This window comes from Rattus rattus, chromosome 9 (assembly GCF_011064425.1).
Source record: "Rattus rattus isolate New Zealand chromosome 9, Rrattus_CSIRO_v1, whole genome shotgun sequence".
Taxonomy (NCBI): domain Eukaryota; kingdom Metazoa; phylum Chordata; class Mammalia; order Rodentia; family Muridae; genus Rattus; species Rattus rattus.
In genome coordinates, this window is record NC_046162.1 from 60,453,669 (window position 1) to 60,469,503 (window position 15,835).

The 15,835-nt window shown below is 54.7% G+C and overlaps 2 protein-coding genes across 8 annotated transcripts; one reads left to right on the forward strand and one right to left on the reverse strand.

Annotated features, from left to right (window-relative positions):
* The first annotated feature begins 456 nt into the window (after positions 1–456).
* On the forward strand, positions 457–6,400 carry LOC116910611 (tubulin gamma-2 chain). Its single transcript, XM_032914558.1, has 11 exons — positions 457–505; positions 783–895; positions 1,095–1,262; positions 1,568–1,636; positions 1,911–1,990; positions 3,437–3,563; positions 4,666–4,752; positions 4,859–5,008; positions 5,424–5,576; positions 5,655–5,816; positions 6,022–6,400. The coding sequence occupies exons 1-11, from the start codon at positions 457–459 to the stop codon at positions 6,217–6,219; spliced, it is 1,356 nt and encodes a 451-aa protein (XP_032770449.1). The 3' UTR covers positions 6,220–6,400.
* Positions 6,401–7,283: 883 nt separating this feature from the next.
* On the reverse strand, positions 7,284–15,711 carry Plekhh3 (pleckstrin homology, MyTH4 and FERM domain containing H3). 7 transcript variants are annotated; one of them, XM_032914553.1, is made up of 13 exons: positions 15,095–15,711; positions 13,020–13,075; positions 12,596–12,675; positions 12,309–12,500; positions 12,066–12,223; positions 11,838–11,958; positions 10,772–11,078; positions 10,015–10,222; positions 9,611–9,738; positions 9,214–9,346; positions 8,560–9,021; positions 8,083–8,274; positions 7,284–7,663 (listed from the first exon to the last, which is right to left on the reverse strand). In XM_032914553.1, exons 1-13 carry the CDS (start codon positions 15,254–15,256, stop codon positions 7,487–7,489), a joined length of 2,376 nt encoding a protein of 791 aa, XP_032770444.1. In that variant the 5' UTR covers positions 15,257–15,711; the 3' UTR covers positions 7,284–7,486. The 7 variants fall into 7 exon arrangements, 4 of the variants coding, with proteins under 4 accessions (XP_032770444.1, XP_032770443.1, XP_032770442.1 ...); XM_032914552.1 differs by having other exon boundaries at positions 9,602–9,738; XM_032914551.1 differs by lacking the exon at positions 15,095–15,711 and adding an exon at positions 14,525–15,083.
* Positions 15,712–15,835: the final 124 nt, after the last annotated feature.

The following is a 15,835-nucleotide window of genomic DNA, read 5'->3' on the forward strand; positions in this document are numbered from 1 at the left end:
TTTGGCTCTTGCCTAGCATGCTCAGGGACATGGGTTCAATTCCCCAGCTTAAATATAGCCCCTCAATTTAGCAGATCCGGCAGGTGTAGGCAGGTGACTCCCACACTTGGAGCATCCACCTGGCCGCTTCTCCCTCTCCTCCCCCACATCCCTGGGGATCCTCGGCTGGCCAAGTGTTACCGTGCGCACGCGCACATAGTGACAGGAAGCGTGGCCTCACTCTGCGCCTGCGCTGAATTCCAGCTGCAACTGCTAGGAGAGAAAATGATGCCCAGGATGGGCTCTGCCGCCCGCCGGCTGCGGAGAGGCCCACACTGCACACGCGCAGACCCAGCGCCCGCATCAAAACAGCGGCGGACAGCGCGGTCCCCATGTCCTGCGCCTCCGGCTGGCAGGAGTTCCTCTCAGCCGTGACCCCCGCCCGGCCAGGCCAGACAAGCTCCCGTCTGATCGGAGATGCCCCGGGAGATCATCACCCTGCAGCTTGGCCAGTGCGGCAACCAGAGTGAGCAAGCAACCACTGTGCCCCGCTAGTCTCTGGTTCTATCCCTCGGGCCGCACTCAAGTGCCTGGTACCCATCAATTCCCTTTGTCCTTCCCATGGACCACCCTTCCTATTGAGCATGATGATTCAGGGAAGAGCTGCCTTCTCAGCCCTGGGCTGTGACATCTTCCAGACCCAGGCGTTTTGGGTCACCTCCTGGAGTGTAATAGGCTCTGAGCCTGGGGTTCTCAGGCCTTAAGGCTCTAGCAGACTTGGGCCTCTTTCCCCCCTCCCCCAGTTGGGTTCGAATTCTGGAAACAGCTGTGTGCTGAGCATGGCATCAGCCCTGAGGGCATCGTAGAGGAGTTCGCCACCGAGGGCACTGACCGCAAGGACGTCTTTTTCTACCAGGTGCCCCTCCCCCTCCACAGAAACTTGCCAGGACCTTGGAGACCTGAAGGGACTGGCAGCGACATGGTGCTGGGAAAGTCACTGGGCAGATGGGAACAGAATGGCTGTCTTGAGGGAGGGCCTGCCAAAGCCAGAGTTGGGGGACTCAGGATTTGACTCATCCTAGCTCCCTGGGCCCATCCTGGCTTCCCTTTGACAGGCAGACGATGAGCATTACATCCCCCGGGCTGTGCTGCTGGACCTGGAGCCCCGGGTGATCCATTCCATCCTCAACTCCTCCTATGCCAAGCTCTACAACCCAGAGAACATCTACCTGTCCGAGCATGGAGGAGGAGCTGGCAACAACTGGGCCAGGGGATTCTCCCAGGTGTCAGTCCCAGACTTTCTTGGTAATCCTAGCCAGGGATAAGGCAAGGCTCAAACAAATCTGGGGATCTGTCCAGGCTAGACTTGCAATAAATAAAGAGACTAATGGATATGTTGAGAAGAGGGACTACTTGGAAGGTTATGCAAATTTTATGTAAATCCTTTCACAAAGTAGCATTTCAGGGTTGAGAAAGATTGCAGTCGGGAAGCTCAGCTTCAGGATGGCAACAGAGACAAAGTGTGGAGTTCTTGGTGCTGAGAAAGGAACCTTTGGCCTGACTTTCCCTTCCCCATGTCTACATATAGGGCGAGAAAATTCACGAGGACATCTTTGACATCATAGACCGAGAAGCAGATGGAAGTGACAGTCTAGAGGTAAGGGTCTTCCACAGGGAAACAGACTGGGGGAAAGATCAGGCAGGATTTAAACACGTGATGTGGTGGAGCCATTCAACTGGGCATCCATTTGGGGACATCATATAGAACACATTAAGGTGACTAAGCCACTGCCTTGTTCCAGGGAAATCAGAATCTCAGTGCTGTCACTTAGCCTCTCCTTGGTCTCTGAGCCTTTCCAAGGAGCCTCAGAGACAAGGCTGATGTCTCTCTTTGAGATACCTGGACACTGCCTCTTTCTCTCCCCATTCAGGGATTTGTGCTGTGTCACTCCATTGCTGGGGGGACAGGTTCCGGTCTGGGCTCCTACCTCTTAGAGCGACTGAATGACAGGTAAGCCTGTGTTTAAGAAGTCATTAGCCTTGACTCTTTGGTATGCTGGTTAATATTTTAATTACATTGTTGCTTATTTTGGGGGAGGCATACCTGTCCATGCATAGATGCATACGTGTGGAAGTCAGAGGACAGAGTGTGCCGGTTGGTTCTCTTTCACCATGTGGATCTCAGGAACCGCTGAGGTCATTATTGTGGTGGCAAGCATCTATACCTTACCCGCTGAGTCACTTTACTGTTGACTGGTTTCTTTTAAAACCCAGTTATGTTCTGTGAATGTTTTTGTTTTAATCCCAGGTGTGGGATGAGAGGCTGCTTCCCAGCAGGTGATTATGATTTGCCTCATGCACTGGAAGGGGCATGATCTTTGCCAGCTGCAGATAGTTTGATTCTGGGGACTCTGGAGAGAGTATAAATGCCAGAGGCCTGAGAGGGGCAGGGGTGCTTGAAGGGAGGCTGCTGCTCTCCCCCACCCCCTGCTGCTTCTGGTTGCTGTTGTTGGTTGACAAGAAGCTGGAGATACCCTGACATGAAAATCGGACTGGCCCCAAGAAGCTCGACAACCCTAATCAGCAGGAAGTAGTCTAAAGAGGACTATAACCGCTTTCCCCTCTAGCCTTCTTTCTCCCATATCTAGTGTTTGGAGCATTGGAAGGGATCAGAGTGAAATAAAGGTTGGAAGGGAGGTAGAAGTAAAAAAATAATAATAATAAAATAACTAAAAAAAACAAAAAATGCGAAGACCTCATTGGTCAATAAGAAGAGAGTTTTGATGAGTTACCTACCTTGAGCTGACCTGTTAACATGTCTGGAAGGGACCGGCCTGATGGTTAATTGATACAGGAAGACCTGGCCTATTGTAGGTGGCACTATTCCCTTGGTAGGTGTTCCTGCACAGCATAAAAGAGAAAGCTAGCTGCCAGCCAGCAAGCAAGGATCCATGCATTTAATTCCCTCTGCTCTTGACTGTGGACATCCTGCTTTGACTCCCCAGAAATAATGTGTTGTAACCGAAAACTGAAAGTCAAACAAGTCCTTTCTTTCCCAAGTTGCTTTTTGCTGTGTTTGTCACAGTAACAGGAACTGAAGTAGAATTCCTAATCTCTTCCCACGTTGTTTCTTTACCCCCTTGAGCTGGAAGTTTTGGGGGGTTCTGTTGTGGTGTTGTTGGGTTTTTGTTGTTTGTTCATTTGTTTGCTTGCTACTCCTTGAGTCACCGGGACAGAACCATCCAGAGAACACCTTGGAAGCAAAAACTGGGCAGGGAGATGGGATGTTCCCTTGGGACCTACAGAACGTGGTTTATCCTCTGGGTGCGGAGCACTGAGGTGTGTTCTTGATCCTTTTGTACACGAGCTCAGTGGCCTTTGGAAAGGAGATCGATGGCTGGGGAGGTCCTTCCGGTTCACAGTGCCTTCCTCCGCTTTCCCTCTTCTTTGTCCTCAGGTACCCCAAGAAATTGGTGCAGACCTACTCTGTGTTTCCCAACCAGGATGAGATGAGTGACGTGGTGGTCCAGCCCTACAACTCCCTCCTCACCCTAAAGAGGCTGACCCAGAACGCGGACTGTGTGGTAAGGAAAGGAAGAGGGAGTCAGGACTTAGCTCCCCTTCTAAGACTTGTCCGTGCCCTTCTTTGGCCATGGCTCACACAAAACACCCAACAAAGCCATGACACTGGACCAGATTATGAACTAAGATGCCAACTTCCAAGTTGCTTCCTGGATTTTGGGGCAGCGACAGAGTATTCCCCTGTCCCAACATATTACCCCCTTTTGCCTATTCAGTGCCTCCTTGTGATTGAACTCAAAGGTCACTTTAATAGCAAACACCCCCCCCATTATTCAGGCAAGGCCAGATCCCTTTGTGTATATTGTTAACTAAATTTGTCTGACTTTTTAGAAACAGCATCTTAGGTGCACGTGGTTGTTTATGCCTGTAATTCCATTTTTGAGTAGGCTGAGGCAAGAGGATCACTATTTGTTCAAAGGATAGCCTGGGCTACATAATTAAGTTCCAAGCCAGTCTGAGCTATGGACTGAGATCTAGTCTAGACTAAAAGAAAGAAATGAAGCAGGATTTTACTAAATCTGCCCTAGCTGACTTCAAACTTGTGATCCTCCTTACCTCACCTTTTTCTTAAATGTATTTATTCTATGTGAATACACTGCAGCTGTCTTCAGACACACCAGGAGAGGGCATTGGCTCCCATTACAGGAGGTTGTGAGGCACCATGTGGTTTCCTGGGATTTGAACTCAGGACCTCTGGAAGAGCAGTCAGTGCTCTTAACCACTGAGCCATCTCTCCAGCTCCCCTACCTGGCTTTCTAATTGGAAATGTGTGTACTCCCATGCCTGCTGTATTTATGGCTAAAAGAGACTAAATCTGAGCTATACCTCCAGCCTTGTTTCGATAATTGCTTTTTCCTGGACTGTAGGCCCAAGGGCGGCACATGTCTGTTCTCTGTAGTCTCTCTAGAACCAAGGCATGTGGGGGACATATATGTTTACGGTCCTGTGTCATGCCATTACTCTTATGGTATCCCAGAGATAGAATATTTCTTTGAAGGTAGCAAACCCACTTCCTGGTTTGGGAATTTACAGACATTAAGCATTGTCTTATTCCAAGGTCCCCTTTTGCCTCAAAGGATGTTATAGAGCCCCATATCCTGCCAGGTGGTGCTGGACAACACGGCCCTGAACCGGATCGCCACAGACCGCTTGCACATCCAGAACCCATCCTTCTCCCAGATCAACCAGCTGGTGAGCCCCCACTCCTGGAATGAGAGCCCTCTGTCTAGAGAGGGTCATCAGAGGAGGGACGCTCCACCTCCATCAAGCCCCATGACACAGTATCTCCTGCTCCCAGGTGTCCACCATCATGTCAGCCAGCACCACCACCCTGCGCTACCCCGGATACATGAATAACGACCTCATCGGCCTCATCGCCTCGCTCATTCCCACCCCTCGGCTGCACTTCCTCATGACTGGCTATACCCCCCTCACCACGGACCAGTCAGTAAGAGCTCCCCCAGTGTCCCAGCACTGAGGCCTTTCCCTTTTCCATACTCTCCCACACAAAGCCGCTCTTTGCAGCCCTTCTCTACCCACCTCCCAGGTTCTATACTCAGGGCCTGACACTGCCACCAGCTTGCGGCCCTGCCTCCGTGTTCTACTACCTTTGGCTCCTGCAGGAGCAGTGCCCATTGGGGTCTCCTGCTCATTGCTCAAGGGCATGGGATTGGTGAGCTGAGAGCCATGATCGATCCTAATCCCATGGCAGAGACTCAGCACAGACCTGATCTAAAGACAGTCCCCAGAGGCCACACCTCCTGCCAGCTGATGGGGGCAGAGTTGACCCTTCTCCTCTGTCCATGCCTCTCTGAGTTGTTCCCTGACTGCTGCCCGGGTCCCTGTGAACCCCGTTCCCTCAGGTGGCCAGTGTGAGGAAGACAACGGTCCTGGATGTCATGAGGAGACTGCTACAGCCCAAGAACGTGATGGTGTCCACAGGCCGGGATCGTCAGACCAACCACTGCTACATCGCCATCCTCAACATCATCCAGGGAGAGGTGGACCCCACCCAGGTAAGGGAGGCCCCTTCACCCTAGCCTGGGGACCACAGGATGGAGAAACAGCCACCACCACCTCTCTGCCCACCCCAGGTCCACAAGAGCCTGCAGAGGATCCGGGAGAGGAAGTTAGCCAACTTCATCCCCTGGGGCCCGGCCAGCATCCAGGTGGCCCTGTCAAGGAAGTCTCCCTACCTGCCCTCAGCCCACCGGGTTAGCGGGCTCATGATGGCCAACCACACCAGTATCTCCTCGGTGAGCACAGTCTCCTGTTGTTCCTGTGTTACCGGGAGTCAAACCCAGGGCTTCGGGAATGGGAGGTAGCTCTCCCCGCTCTGGGCCACACCCCCAGCTCCTGGTCTTTGGCCACTCTGCTCCACTCCCTATGTCCTTAGCACCCTGTCTGTCCCTAGTTCTGTGTCCTGCCTGGATGCTGTTCTGAAGCTCTCTTTCCCTCTAGCTTTTTGAAAGTTCCTGCCAGCAGTATGACAAACTGTGGAAGCGCGGGGCCTTCCTGGAGCAGTTCCGCAAAGAGGACATCTTCAAGGACAACTTTGAGGAGATGGACAGATCCAGGGAGGTGGTGCAGGAGCTCATCGACGAGTACCACGCTGCTACCAGGCCGGACTACATCTCCTGGGGCACGCAGGAGCAGTGATTGCATTTTCTGCTGTTCCCCTGGACAAGCCCAGCCCCCACCATGCCTGGACCCTCTGACCCAATGTCCCCTCACATTTCTGAGTTCATGTCCCGTCTAGGAGCTGTTCCTATCTCTTCCTTCTCATTCCTGGCTCTTTGCCGACTTCTTTGGTTCTAATAAAGCAAGAAGGCTCGATGATGAATACAGCAGAGCTTGGTCTGTGACTATGGGACACCAAGTGAGCACACCTTCCATATGACAACACATGACAACAGGCTGGCCTTCACCTGCTCCAACTTACTCCTTAGGTCTTAGTGTGTTTTCACTGTTCCCCATCTTACCTCGAACCAGCCTGTTTTCCTAGGGGTCAGTCCCTCTCTTGGGATTACTGAAAGTTCCTGACCTGCTGTATCCTCAGTGCCTATGCCCCTGTTCCCAGTTGGGTGACGTTGCCTTAACCTCTTATACTCAAGAGAGACAGGGTCTAGGGACAAAGGGGCCATGGTGGTCTGAGTAAGTTAGAATAGCTAGGATAGAGGAGTCCCATTGTCGAGGACCACCAGCGTCTTCAGGAACATAACCGTACTGAACCAGCCTGACAGAATAAAAAATTCAAGAGTAGGCCTGCGCCCACCATACCAGAGATGTTTCTACATCTGCACTCGGCCCCAGTCACCTCTCCATTTCATTCTGAAGGCACAGGGAAATGAAACATGGACCAGATAGGGCCCAGGAACTGAACACCAAGGGAGGACCTGGGTAGTGCCTGTCTTGATGACTCACTGCCCTCACAGGCCAGGGATGACAGGAGGCCACCCTCATACCACTTCATGGTGAACAGAGGGTGAGTAATTGCCAGCTTCCAGTATTGCCTTCTTGCCCGCTCCACCCACCATCCTATGATGGCATACTGGCCAGGAGGAGGTTAAAACCAGAAGGTCAAGGAGGGTGGAGCTCTGTGGTATCCAGACTTCCCTCAGTGCCTGGTAAAAGCCCAGTGTGTGGGTGTCCTGGTAGGGGGGAGGGGTTGTTCTGAGCCATGGGGACTCCGACTTGTCCCACCAACAACAGTCCCTCAGGAAGGCTTTGTGTAAATAGCGATTTTTTTTTCTTCTACAAATAAATTAAGAAACAAACTAGAAAACTGTCCACACCCATTGCTGCCCTCTGGTGTGGGTGTACCCTGTCCCTGCAGGGCCAAAAAGGGTCCATGGTTGCCTCGGATCTCGGAGCACTCCCGGTCTCAGGCTGGAGGCAAAAGAAAAGTCCTGACCTCTTGGCAGACTTAGTCCTGCAGCTGCCTCAAGCAGCCAGACTGTCCCTGGGGCTTTTCCAGAACTTGGTGCTGGCTGGGAGGGGAGGTGTCCGGCAGGTCTTGGCTTGGAGGACCAGAGCTGCTGCAGGGCCTCTCAGGGGAGGGGTTGGCCAAGTAGGCATTCACGAGCTCCATGATCTCGTCCACCTAACAGAGGGCAGAGGGCAGTGTGTAACAGGACCCACTGGGTTCTCTTTTTCTTTCCTCTTCCTAAGCTCTAGGGCTCAAGCTTCTGCTAGGTAGGTTCCTGCATGTTCCAGGACGAGCAACTTTCTCTTCCCTTTCACCTCTCTCCCTTCACACTCATTCCTCCCAGCCCTCATCTCTTTCCCCACATCTTCCTAAGGCTGTCTTTGTGAAACTCCCTCCCTACCTACCCAGTGCCTCAGGCCTCTCCAGTGGACTCCTGTCCAGTTACTCTTTGTACTATCTTGGTCTTAGTCTATCATTTGACTCCCCCCAATCCCTTGAAAGCTCCTTAGGCTTGCTTCTGACCACAGCTGGAACCCGAGTATGTACAGCTGTACCTATGCCCGCGTTTTCTCTTCAGCCACCCTTGTTCTCACCTGGGGACTCTGCAGGAGGAGCTGGCTGTCACCCACCCTCAGCGCTAAGGTGTGAGGGCCTATTAGCTGGCAGGCGGCCACATGACCATAGCTGACACTGTGGATGGGTTCTGATTCACCAGGCCTGGAGAGCGACATGGCCTTTGCTCCCAGACCAAGGCAGAGCTTCTGTGGAGCACCTCCACCAGGCTCCTGCAGAGAGATGGGCGGGGTCAGGGTCGAAGGCGGGGCTGCTGCATCTTTATTTCTGGTAAGGGAGATGGCTGCGATCCGGAAGCTTCCTTGACCCTTGATTGACAGCACAGGTGTGGAGTGGCCAAAAGCACCTGGAGGTGCAAGCCTAAAAGCCTGAGAGTCCAGGAGTTTGAGATGGGCGAAATGACCCTCACTGGGGGTATAGAGGGAGGCCTATGGCTCTGGGATAAAGGTGTTGGGGCTTGGACCACCAGAGTCCCCCTTCTCCCTTCTCCCCCTCACCGTGCTCAGCTCCAGAACGTCATACCGAGCAGCGCCGAACCCCGGACACTGCGCCGCCAGAGCCAGGTAGGCAGCCATAGCCTCAGCTTGGCCCATGCCCCGCAGCCGCTTCCAGCCTCCCAGCACCGCAGCCGTCGTGCTGCCGCCGCCTCCTCCTCCCACCTGGGCTGTGCTTTCCGTCGAGCGGCCCGTCCCGATGCGCCGGGCACGCTCCGCCCGCCTCTTGGCCAGGCCAGGGCTCCAGAGCGCCCCGGCCAGCAGGGCGGCGGAGGGCGGTGGCCTCCGGGCAGGGCGCGACGGTTGTTCGCGCGGCGGGGCGGGGGGCGGCATCAGACGGTCCAGGAGCGGCAGGGGACCCCGTGGGGAAAAGTCGCGGTGCAAACTCTGCAGGCGCAGCGCCGCCAGGGCGCGCAGTGTGTCATCGGGTGGGGGCGGCCGGCCGCGCAGCAGCAGTGCGTGCGCCTGCAAGGGAGGTACAGCGTCAGTGTTGAAGCTGTAAAGACACCTCCGGGTTTGGAATCTGGGGAGATCTGGGTTTGAGGAAAGTCTCCCGTGGGGTTGCCACAATGATGAAATGAAGTTGGTTGGGAATAAGAGTTGTGCAAGCTTTGGTCGGTTTGGTCTGTCTGGAGGCGTGGAAACCAGAGATCCCACCTGCTCAAAGAGGAAAGGCAATTCGTGACCCTCTGGAGATAGCCCTTCTGGGTGCAGAGGTCCGTGAAGACGAAGACACAGCCTCCACCCGGAGTCGGGCGAGTCCTCCAGTTCGGCTTCCTCTGAGGTCAAACTGCAGAAGGGAAAAAGCAGCATTGAGACCAGGAAGCAGGGCCCTTTGGATGCAGGCTAGTGGTGGGGAAGGGGCAGGGACAAGACACATTTGGGGGCTGGGCCCTGGCGAGCTTTTTAAATCAAGACTACACACCACCGGCGGGTAAGGACTTGTCTGCAGATCAGCTAGCTACTGGCACGCCTAGATAAACGTGCTCAGTGATAGACAAAGTGGATTGGCTAATACAGCGCAGGGCTGGGGCTGGACATTTACTTCTCAAACCTGGTGAGCACGTCGGCCACAAGAGTCCCGCCAGCCAGGGCTCGCTCCTGGGCCCCTCGCTGCTCATACAAAGCGAATGCGTTCCGGCTCCGGGCCAAACCTAGTCTACCCACCAACTCTCGAGCCACCTAGAAAGAAGGGAGGAAGACGAAAGTCAAACCACTCGGGAGTCTTTTTCAGAATTCTGGAAAGAGCTGATCCTACTGGAGAGGGTCCCTTCGTTTTTGTTACCACCATTCCCAATGAAACAAATCTCAGACTAGGGGCAAAACGGTACCAGAGTTGGGCATGAGAAGCTAGAAAGGGTGTACCCTGTACCGGGGACCCTGAGTTCAACCACCAGTACTGTGGGTAAACAAAGCTGGAAGGTGAGTTTCCGAGAGGGATTCTTTCTTTGACCTCACCTCTCCCGCCGTAGTGTGGGAATCGATGGACACAGGACAGGCTCCAGCTCCGGGACAGTGTACGGTACACAACAGCTCTTGCCTTCTGCTCAGTGCAGAAATCTCTGCTAACGAAGGCACCAGCTCTCGGCCCCGAGTACGGCCCAGGGCTTTCCGAATGAAGCGTGCATATTCTGCCAGTTCTGAGTCCGGGAGTGCCTGCTCCGTCCTGAATTAAAAGGAATCCAAGGAACAGTGTTCCAAGAGTTTCTTTCTTAGTTTCTTTCTTTCTTCCTTCCTCCCTTTCCTTCCTTCCTTCCTTCCTTCCTTCCTTCCTTCCTTCCTTCCTTCCTTCCTTCCAGCCTGCTGTCCTACAATTGCTCTACCTACTTCCTCCAGCTCCATGATCTTAGGGGGATTAAAATCTGAAATCCAGGGGTTGGGGATTTAGCTCAGGGGTAGAGCGCTTGCCTAGCAAGCACAAGGCCCTGGGTTCGGTCCCCAGCTCTGAAAGAAAAAAAGAAAAAAAGAAAAGAAAATCTGAAATCCAAGCACATTGCTTCCTTAAATCTTGCCTCGCTGTGATTCACCTGGTCACGCGTGGGATATGATCTTGTAATTCCTATGAAGGTACTAAATACATTATTAGCACCAGGCCAGCTCTTGGGCATGTCTCGTCCCTTCCTTGGATCTTGGTTCTCCATTTCTCAAACTATTACACCGGGTCTGCCATGCTCTCCCAGCCCGGTAGCTTTTTGACTGAGGCCTCCACTCTTACCTCTCCAAATGCCCCAGGAGGTGCCCTCGGACAGCTCCCCCGGGCCGAAAGGTACAGCTCATGCAAGTGAGAAGCTGCCAGTATCGCAAGGCTGCAGGATCTTGAGTAGCAGGGAGCCCAGGGGGACCGGCAGGACCAGAGGTCTGCTTAGCCAGCTGCAGGAAAAGTTCGTCCTGGAGTGCAGGCAGGTCCCGGCAGGTCTGGAGCACACCCTGCATCAGGGGCCCAGGGCGCCGTGCCCCCTCCAGGGCCTGCAGTGCCAGGAACAGCCTCACTGCCTCCTCTCGTAAGGGTGCATAACCTGGACCTGTGGGAGGGTGGAGGTGGAGGGATGGTTTGGAGAGGGGACACAGAGCAGCGCCCTGGGAGGAAGGCACCATCCAGAGGAAGGTCAGAGGGAGTTTAAGGGCACAGGGGATGGCATGGACAGGAGGTACTAATGAAAGGAAAAGCAATGGTTCACAGACCCAAACTCTCAAGAACTCCTCTCTAGCCTGCTTAGCCTTTCCTAGTGAGGAAGAGAGAAAGACGAGGGGCCAGATATTCAACCCCTCCCCACATTCTTTAACTGGGTACCCAGAGCCATCACTGTGAGTCAGTAAAAGAAAAAAAAGCTGCTCTGGAAACCGAAACCAGGGCTCCTGACATTCTGTAAGCCTCTAGCTTTATGACTTGAGCCAGTCAGTACTCCCTTTGCAGGGAGAAGTGTCCCTAGATGAGGCTGGCACAATTCCCCCAAATGATGGTTTCCCACTACCTGTAAGGATGATGTGTCCTAGTCTTAAGAGGATAATGAAAAAAAGATAGGAACGTGTAAATGCTTCTGAAGGAAGTAATCAGAATGAGACCCTTAGGGGTAGAAGCCGGAGGAAGGCAGAGTTTTTATCCTGTTCTGGTTTTGCTGCCTCCAATCTTAGACTGCTTCCAGGTACACCCATAGACACTTTGAGAAGTCAGGTGATGGCTAGAACCCCAAAAGACTGAAAACTCCCTTCAGCTATTCAGTTCTTACCCCAAGTCTACCCCATCCCATCAAGGAGACTTGATCTAGGGTTCACTCACTCACCTGGAGCACTGACTTCATAGGGCAGGGGCAAGAGTGGGGCATACAAGGCACTACTGGTGTGCCTCAGAATAGGGTTCCGCCGGTAGATAAGGGCCACTGCTTCTGGGTCCCCACCGCTCTCCTAGAGGTCAAGAAGAGGCTCACTTAATAGAGGAAGGGAGTTCTTTATGAGACCAGAAGGTTTCTAGGACCACAACCCTCCTGGTTCTGATTGGAGAACTCTCTTACCTGTATGTCCCTGAGCAGTAGTTGGGTAGGGGTCTCCAGTGGGGCCTTGGAGGCAATCACCTCACGCAGTGCTACCCCCCAGCGCTCTGCCTCTGCCTGGCGTGGGGAGCAGAGGCGGATGCTATGTTTCCGGCCAGACACAGTGACTGACCACAGACCTGGTGGAAAGAGAAGCCACAGAGAGCAATCAGGGATTGTTGAGGCCCCTACCAGGAAGGTAGGGAAATTCTCAAGATGTCTCACCGGTCTCTTTGGGCCTACGTTCCGGCCCAGTCACTGAGCACAGGCTTGTGAGGACCAGACTTCCGAGACGCCTTGCCCCTTTCCCGCTGCTGCTGAACTGGTCTAGGGAATCTCTGGTGAGCACAAACCAAGCTCTGCGTGGGAGCAACCATGGCCGTGCCCCTCCTCCACGGGGCTCCCGGTACAGCCAACCTGGGGGGTGGGGTGGGGAGGGGGAGATAGGGAAGACATTATTCCTAGGAGGGATGTGTTTGGGGGCCTCCAAAATTGGACCCAGGTGTTCCCACCTTTCACAATGACGTCAGGGTCGTCCTCCGGAAGTCCCTTGTCTGGGATGAGGCTCCAGGTCTCTTCCCAGCTCTGCAGTCTGGACCAGAGATGAAAAGTTGGACGAGGCTGAAGGGCCTCCACTCCGTCTCCTTATTAGGGGTTCCCCAGACTACAAGGGGTACATGCTCCCTCACTGGGCACCCATCCTCCAGGCTGTGGGAACCGCGGGGCCGTTCTGACCTTGCACCAGAAATAACTAGGACCCCCCTTCCTCCCCGCGCCCCCGGCTGGACCGCCCCCCGGGACCCCAGCCAAACCACAGCGTCCGGAGGCACAAGGCCTCTCCCTTATTGCACAACCCGAGGAGGAAAGACAGCAAGGAAGGGGGTCCTGAGAACTGGCTGCAATATTCGAACTAAAAGACTTAGAGTAGAAGCTCACCTGTCTGTGATGGGCCCGTTCCTTGTTGGCTGAGTCAGTGTAACGTCCAGGGAACCCTAGGGAGATAAGCAGGAATACACTCAGAGGCCTTGACCCCTGGCACCAATGGTTTCACATGGGCCCAGGACATCTCTCACTGGATTGAGGAAGGAGTGTCTGAAGTCCGGTGACCGGGCAGGAAGAGCCAAAGCCACTCTGGGATTGTCCCTTCTACATACAAGTCTCTGAGGACCACTAGAGAATGCCCGAGAGCTATGAGCTCTAGACTTTTATCCATTGCCCTTTGAAAATGCAAGTATGGGGTGGGCAGGGAAATACAGGGCTGGGAGTCAGGAGACCTGTGTTCTGCTGACAGAGGCTGGACCACTAAGCAGCTGCCATACCTTAGGAGAGTCCCCTCCCATCTCTGGGGTTTAATTCTCCATCTTTCGAACTGGAAACCTGATGAAGTCCCTTCTACCCACGGAAGCCTCTTCAATTTTTTTTCCCTTCCCCCTCCTTGCTTTGCTCAGAACCTCCAGGGAAGAAGAAGATAGGCTCCCAGGAAAACTGCAGGACAAGACTGGGCAAGGGTGGTTACAGGGTTGAACGAAGGGAAGAAGGGCCCTTTTACAGAAGATGTTCTCCAAGAGCTTTGTGTGTTACTTTGCAGACAACCCTGAAGAAAGTGACATATGACCCCCTTGCCAGGGCTCAGGAGGGCATGAGGCTGCTAAGTGCATACAATTCAGGCCAAGGGTGGTTTGGAATTTTGCCCTTCTTGTACATAAACCCTGCCTAGGAACTTCAATTGTAACCTGGGGTCTGAGGTTGGTCAAAATCAACCCAGAGTCAAGCTAACTAGACAGGAACTGTGCCACGGTCCCATTGAGCCCAGACTGCTAAAGCCAGGAGGAGGATTGGGGGAGGAGGACTAGGGACACCTGTCCCTGAGCTCCTAGGAGTGGGGTGGAGGTGGGGCACAAGAGAGGCCATGGCCTATTTGACAGATATCCTACCCATGCTGGAAGCTTGAGGACTTCCCTCAAGCCTGGGAACATACCCATTTCTTTTCTGGAGGTTCTGAGGCGGGGGGCTATCCACCACTCCATCAGAGGGCAGGTACTGATCCCCCCACCCCCCAACTACCCTAATCTCAGTCCCCTGCTTCCCTCCTCCTCCTCCCCTCCTCCCCTCTATATTTATCTGCCCTCTGCCTCGCCAGGTGCTGGCTCCTGCACTGGCTTCGGTGCAGCCCGCCCCACCCAGGAATGAAGCCACCGGGCTTGCTAGGGACCCCTGAGCGGGGTGGTGGTGGGGAATAGGAACTGGACCCAGGCCACAGCACACAGAAGTCTGGTTGCCTCTGGTGGGTAAGGGTGTGAGAGAGGGCTCCTTGAAGGATGGAGGTCCTACACACCAATTGTTCCAGAGTGTCTCTCTCCCAGGGGAGATTTGATTAAAAAAAAAAAAATCATCAACCAAGTGACCCTCACCCATTCCCCCTGGTTTCCCAGGAACCTCACCAGAGAAGGCAGAGAGTTCTGTCTTAAGTGGCAGGATAATGAGAAGTCCTCAAAGGGCCATCGTCCTGAGCTTTTTCTTTGTGAGGTCCCTGATGCAGACCCCAATTCTAGGATGTCTTTTTCCCCTCGCCCAGGATCCCGTGGTGGGAGCTCCCGCATCTGGCCCCAGTGCTCATGAACTATGAGCAGAGCGAACCCAGGCGTTCCAGCCGCCCAGCCGGCCTCACCACATTCCTTGGCTCTGGCGGAGGCGGAAGGAGACGGGATGGGACGCGGGCCCGGCAGGGAAGGGAGAGGCAGGGCCAGGTCGGGCCACGCGTGACGCCTCCTCTGCCTCAGGGCCCCCAGCAGGTGGACAGCGCCTTGTGTGAGGCGCAAGGCCCACAGGCACATCCCGAATAGGGATACTTGCCCCTGGAGCTCCGGGGTTCTGGCCTTCAGACAAGAATCTCCCCCACATTTCCAGTTGGCCAAGAGGACCGAGTTTGGCCCGAGTATGGAGCAGGCTCAGGCGTGACGGCGATTGTAGTAGGAAGGATTGAACACGGTTCTAAATCCCTCTAGACTTACCCTCCCGCCGCCCGCTGGACTCGGGGTCCTTAGCTCAAAGGTCTCGTCGTCCTCGTCTTCGTCCCCGTCCCCGCTAAGCTCGCCGTCCCCGTAGTCCCGGTGCAGAAGAGTGAAGCCTCGACGGCAGCAAAGAAGCCACCACAATCCCCCGGGGAGAGGCATCCGGGCGAGCAGCCTGGGAATGGGGGCGCGGGCAGCGTTGCCGGAGCAGCAGGGAATCTGAGAAACTGAAGGTGCTCCGACCAGAACTCGGTAGAGATGAGGTGCGATGAGAGGAAAGAAGGGGGCCGGAAGGAGGCAGTGTCCAGCGCTGAGGTGCAAGAGAACTACCACCAGAACCCGTTGGGGGCTCGATGTTTGGGCCCGGGCAGAGGAGGGGGGATTAGTGTCCAGGGCCGGGAGAAGGGAGCGGGGAGCAATGTCCGGAGCTGGGAAGTAGTGTTCGTTGTAGTGTCCAGCCCTGTAGGAGAAGTGCCTGGTGCAGCAATCGTGGTGGGCGGTTGTCCAAGCTCCAAGGAGGGTGGTGTCCGGTAGGGCGTCCGGTGGCCGGGGCCCGGGCGGCGCGCGCTGCGCTCCCTGCAGCCCCGGGACTGGCGCGTTGGGGGCGCGGGCAGAGTTCCCAGACCCCGCCTCCCTCTCTCCCCCCCCCTTCCCTCCGCCTTCCCTCTTCTTTCTCTCCTCCCTTCTTTACTGGGTAGGGTCTACACTGCATCACAGCCTCCTCTGCCCAATCACTGTTCC

Bases quoted from the DNA above. Each gene is read 5' to 3' on its own strand.
- LOC116910611 (XM_032914558.1), top strand. From the start codon at position 457: ATGCCCCGGGAGATCATCACCCTGCAGCTTGGCCAGTGCGGCAACCAG. The intron at 1,263-1,567 runs GTGTCAGTCCCA...GTCTACATATAG, and splicing joins GGGCCAGGGGATTCTCCCAG to GGCGAGAAAATTCACGAGGA. The intron at 5,817-6,021 runs GTGAGCACAGTC...CTTTCCCTCTAG, and splicing joins ACCACACCAGTATCTCCTCG to CTTTTTGAAAGTTCCTGCCA.
- Plekhh3 (XM_032914550.1), bottom strand. From the start codon at position 14,917: ATGTGCCTGTGGGCCTTGCGCCTCACACAAGGCGCTGTCCACCTGCTG. The intron at 12,224-12,308 runs GTGAGACATCTT...TCTTTCCACCAG, and splicing joins ACGTAGGCCCAAAGAGACCG to GTCTGTGGTCAGTCACTGTG. The intron at 9,347-9,601 runs GTAAATGTCCAG...TCCCTTCTGCAG, and splicing joins GTGCTCACCAGGTTTGAGAA to TTTGACCTCAGAGGAAGCCG.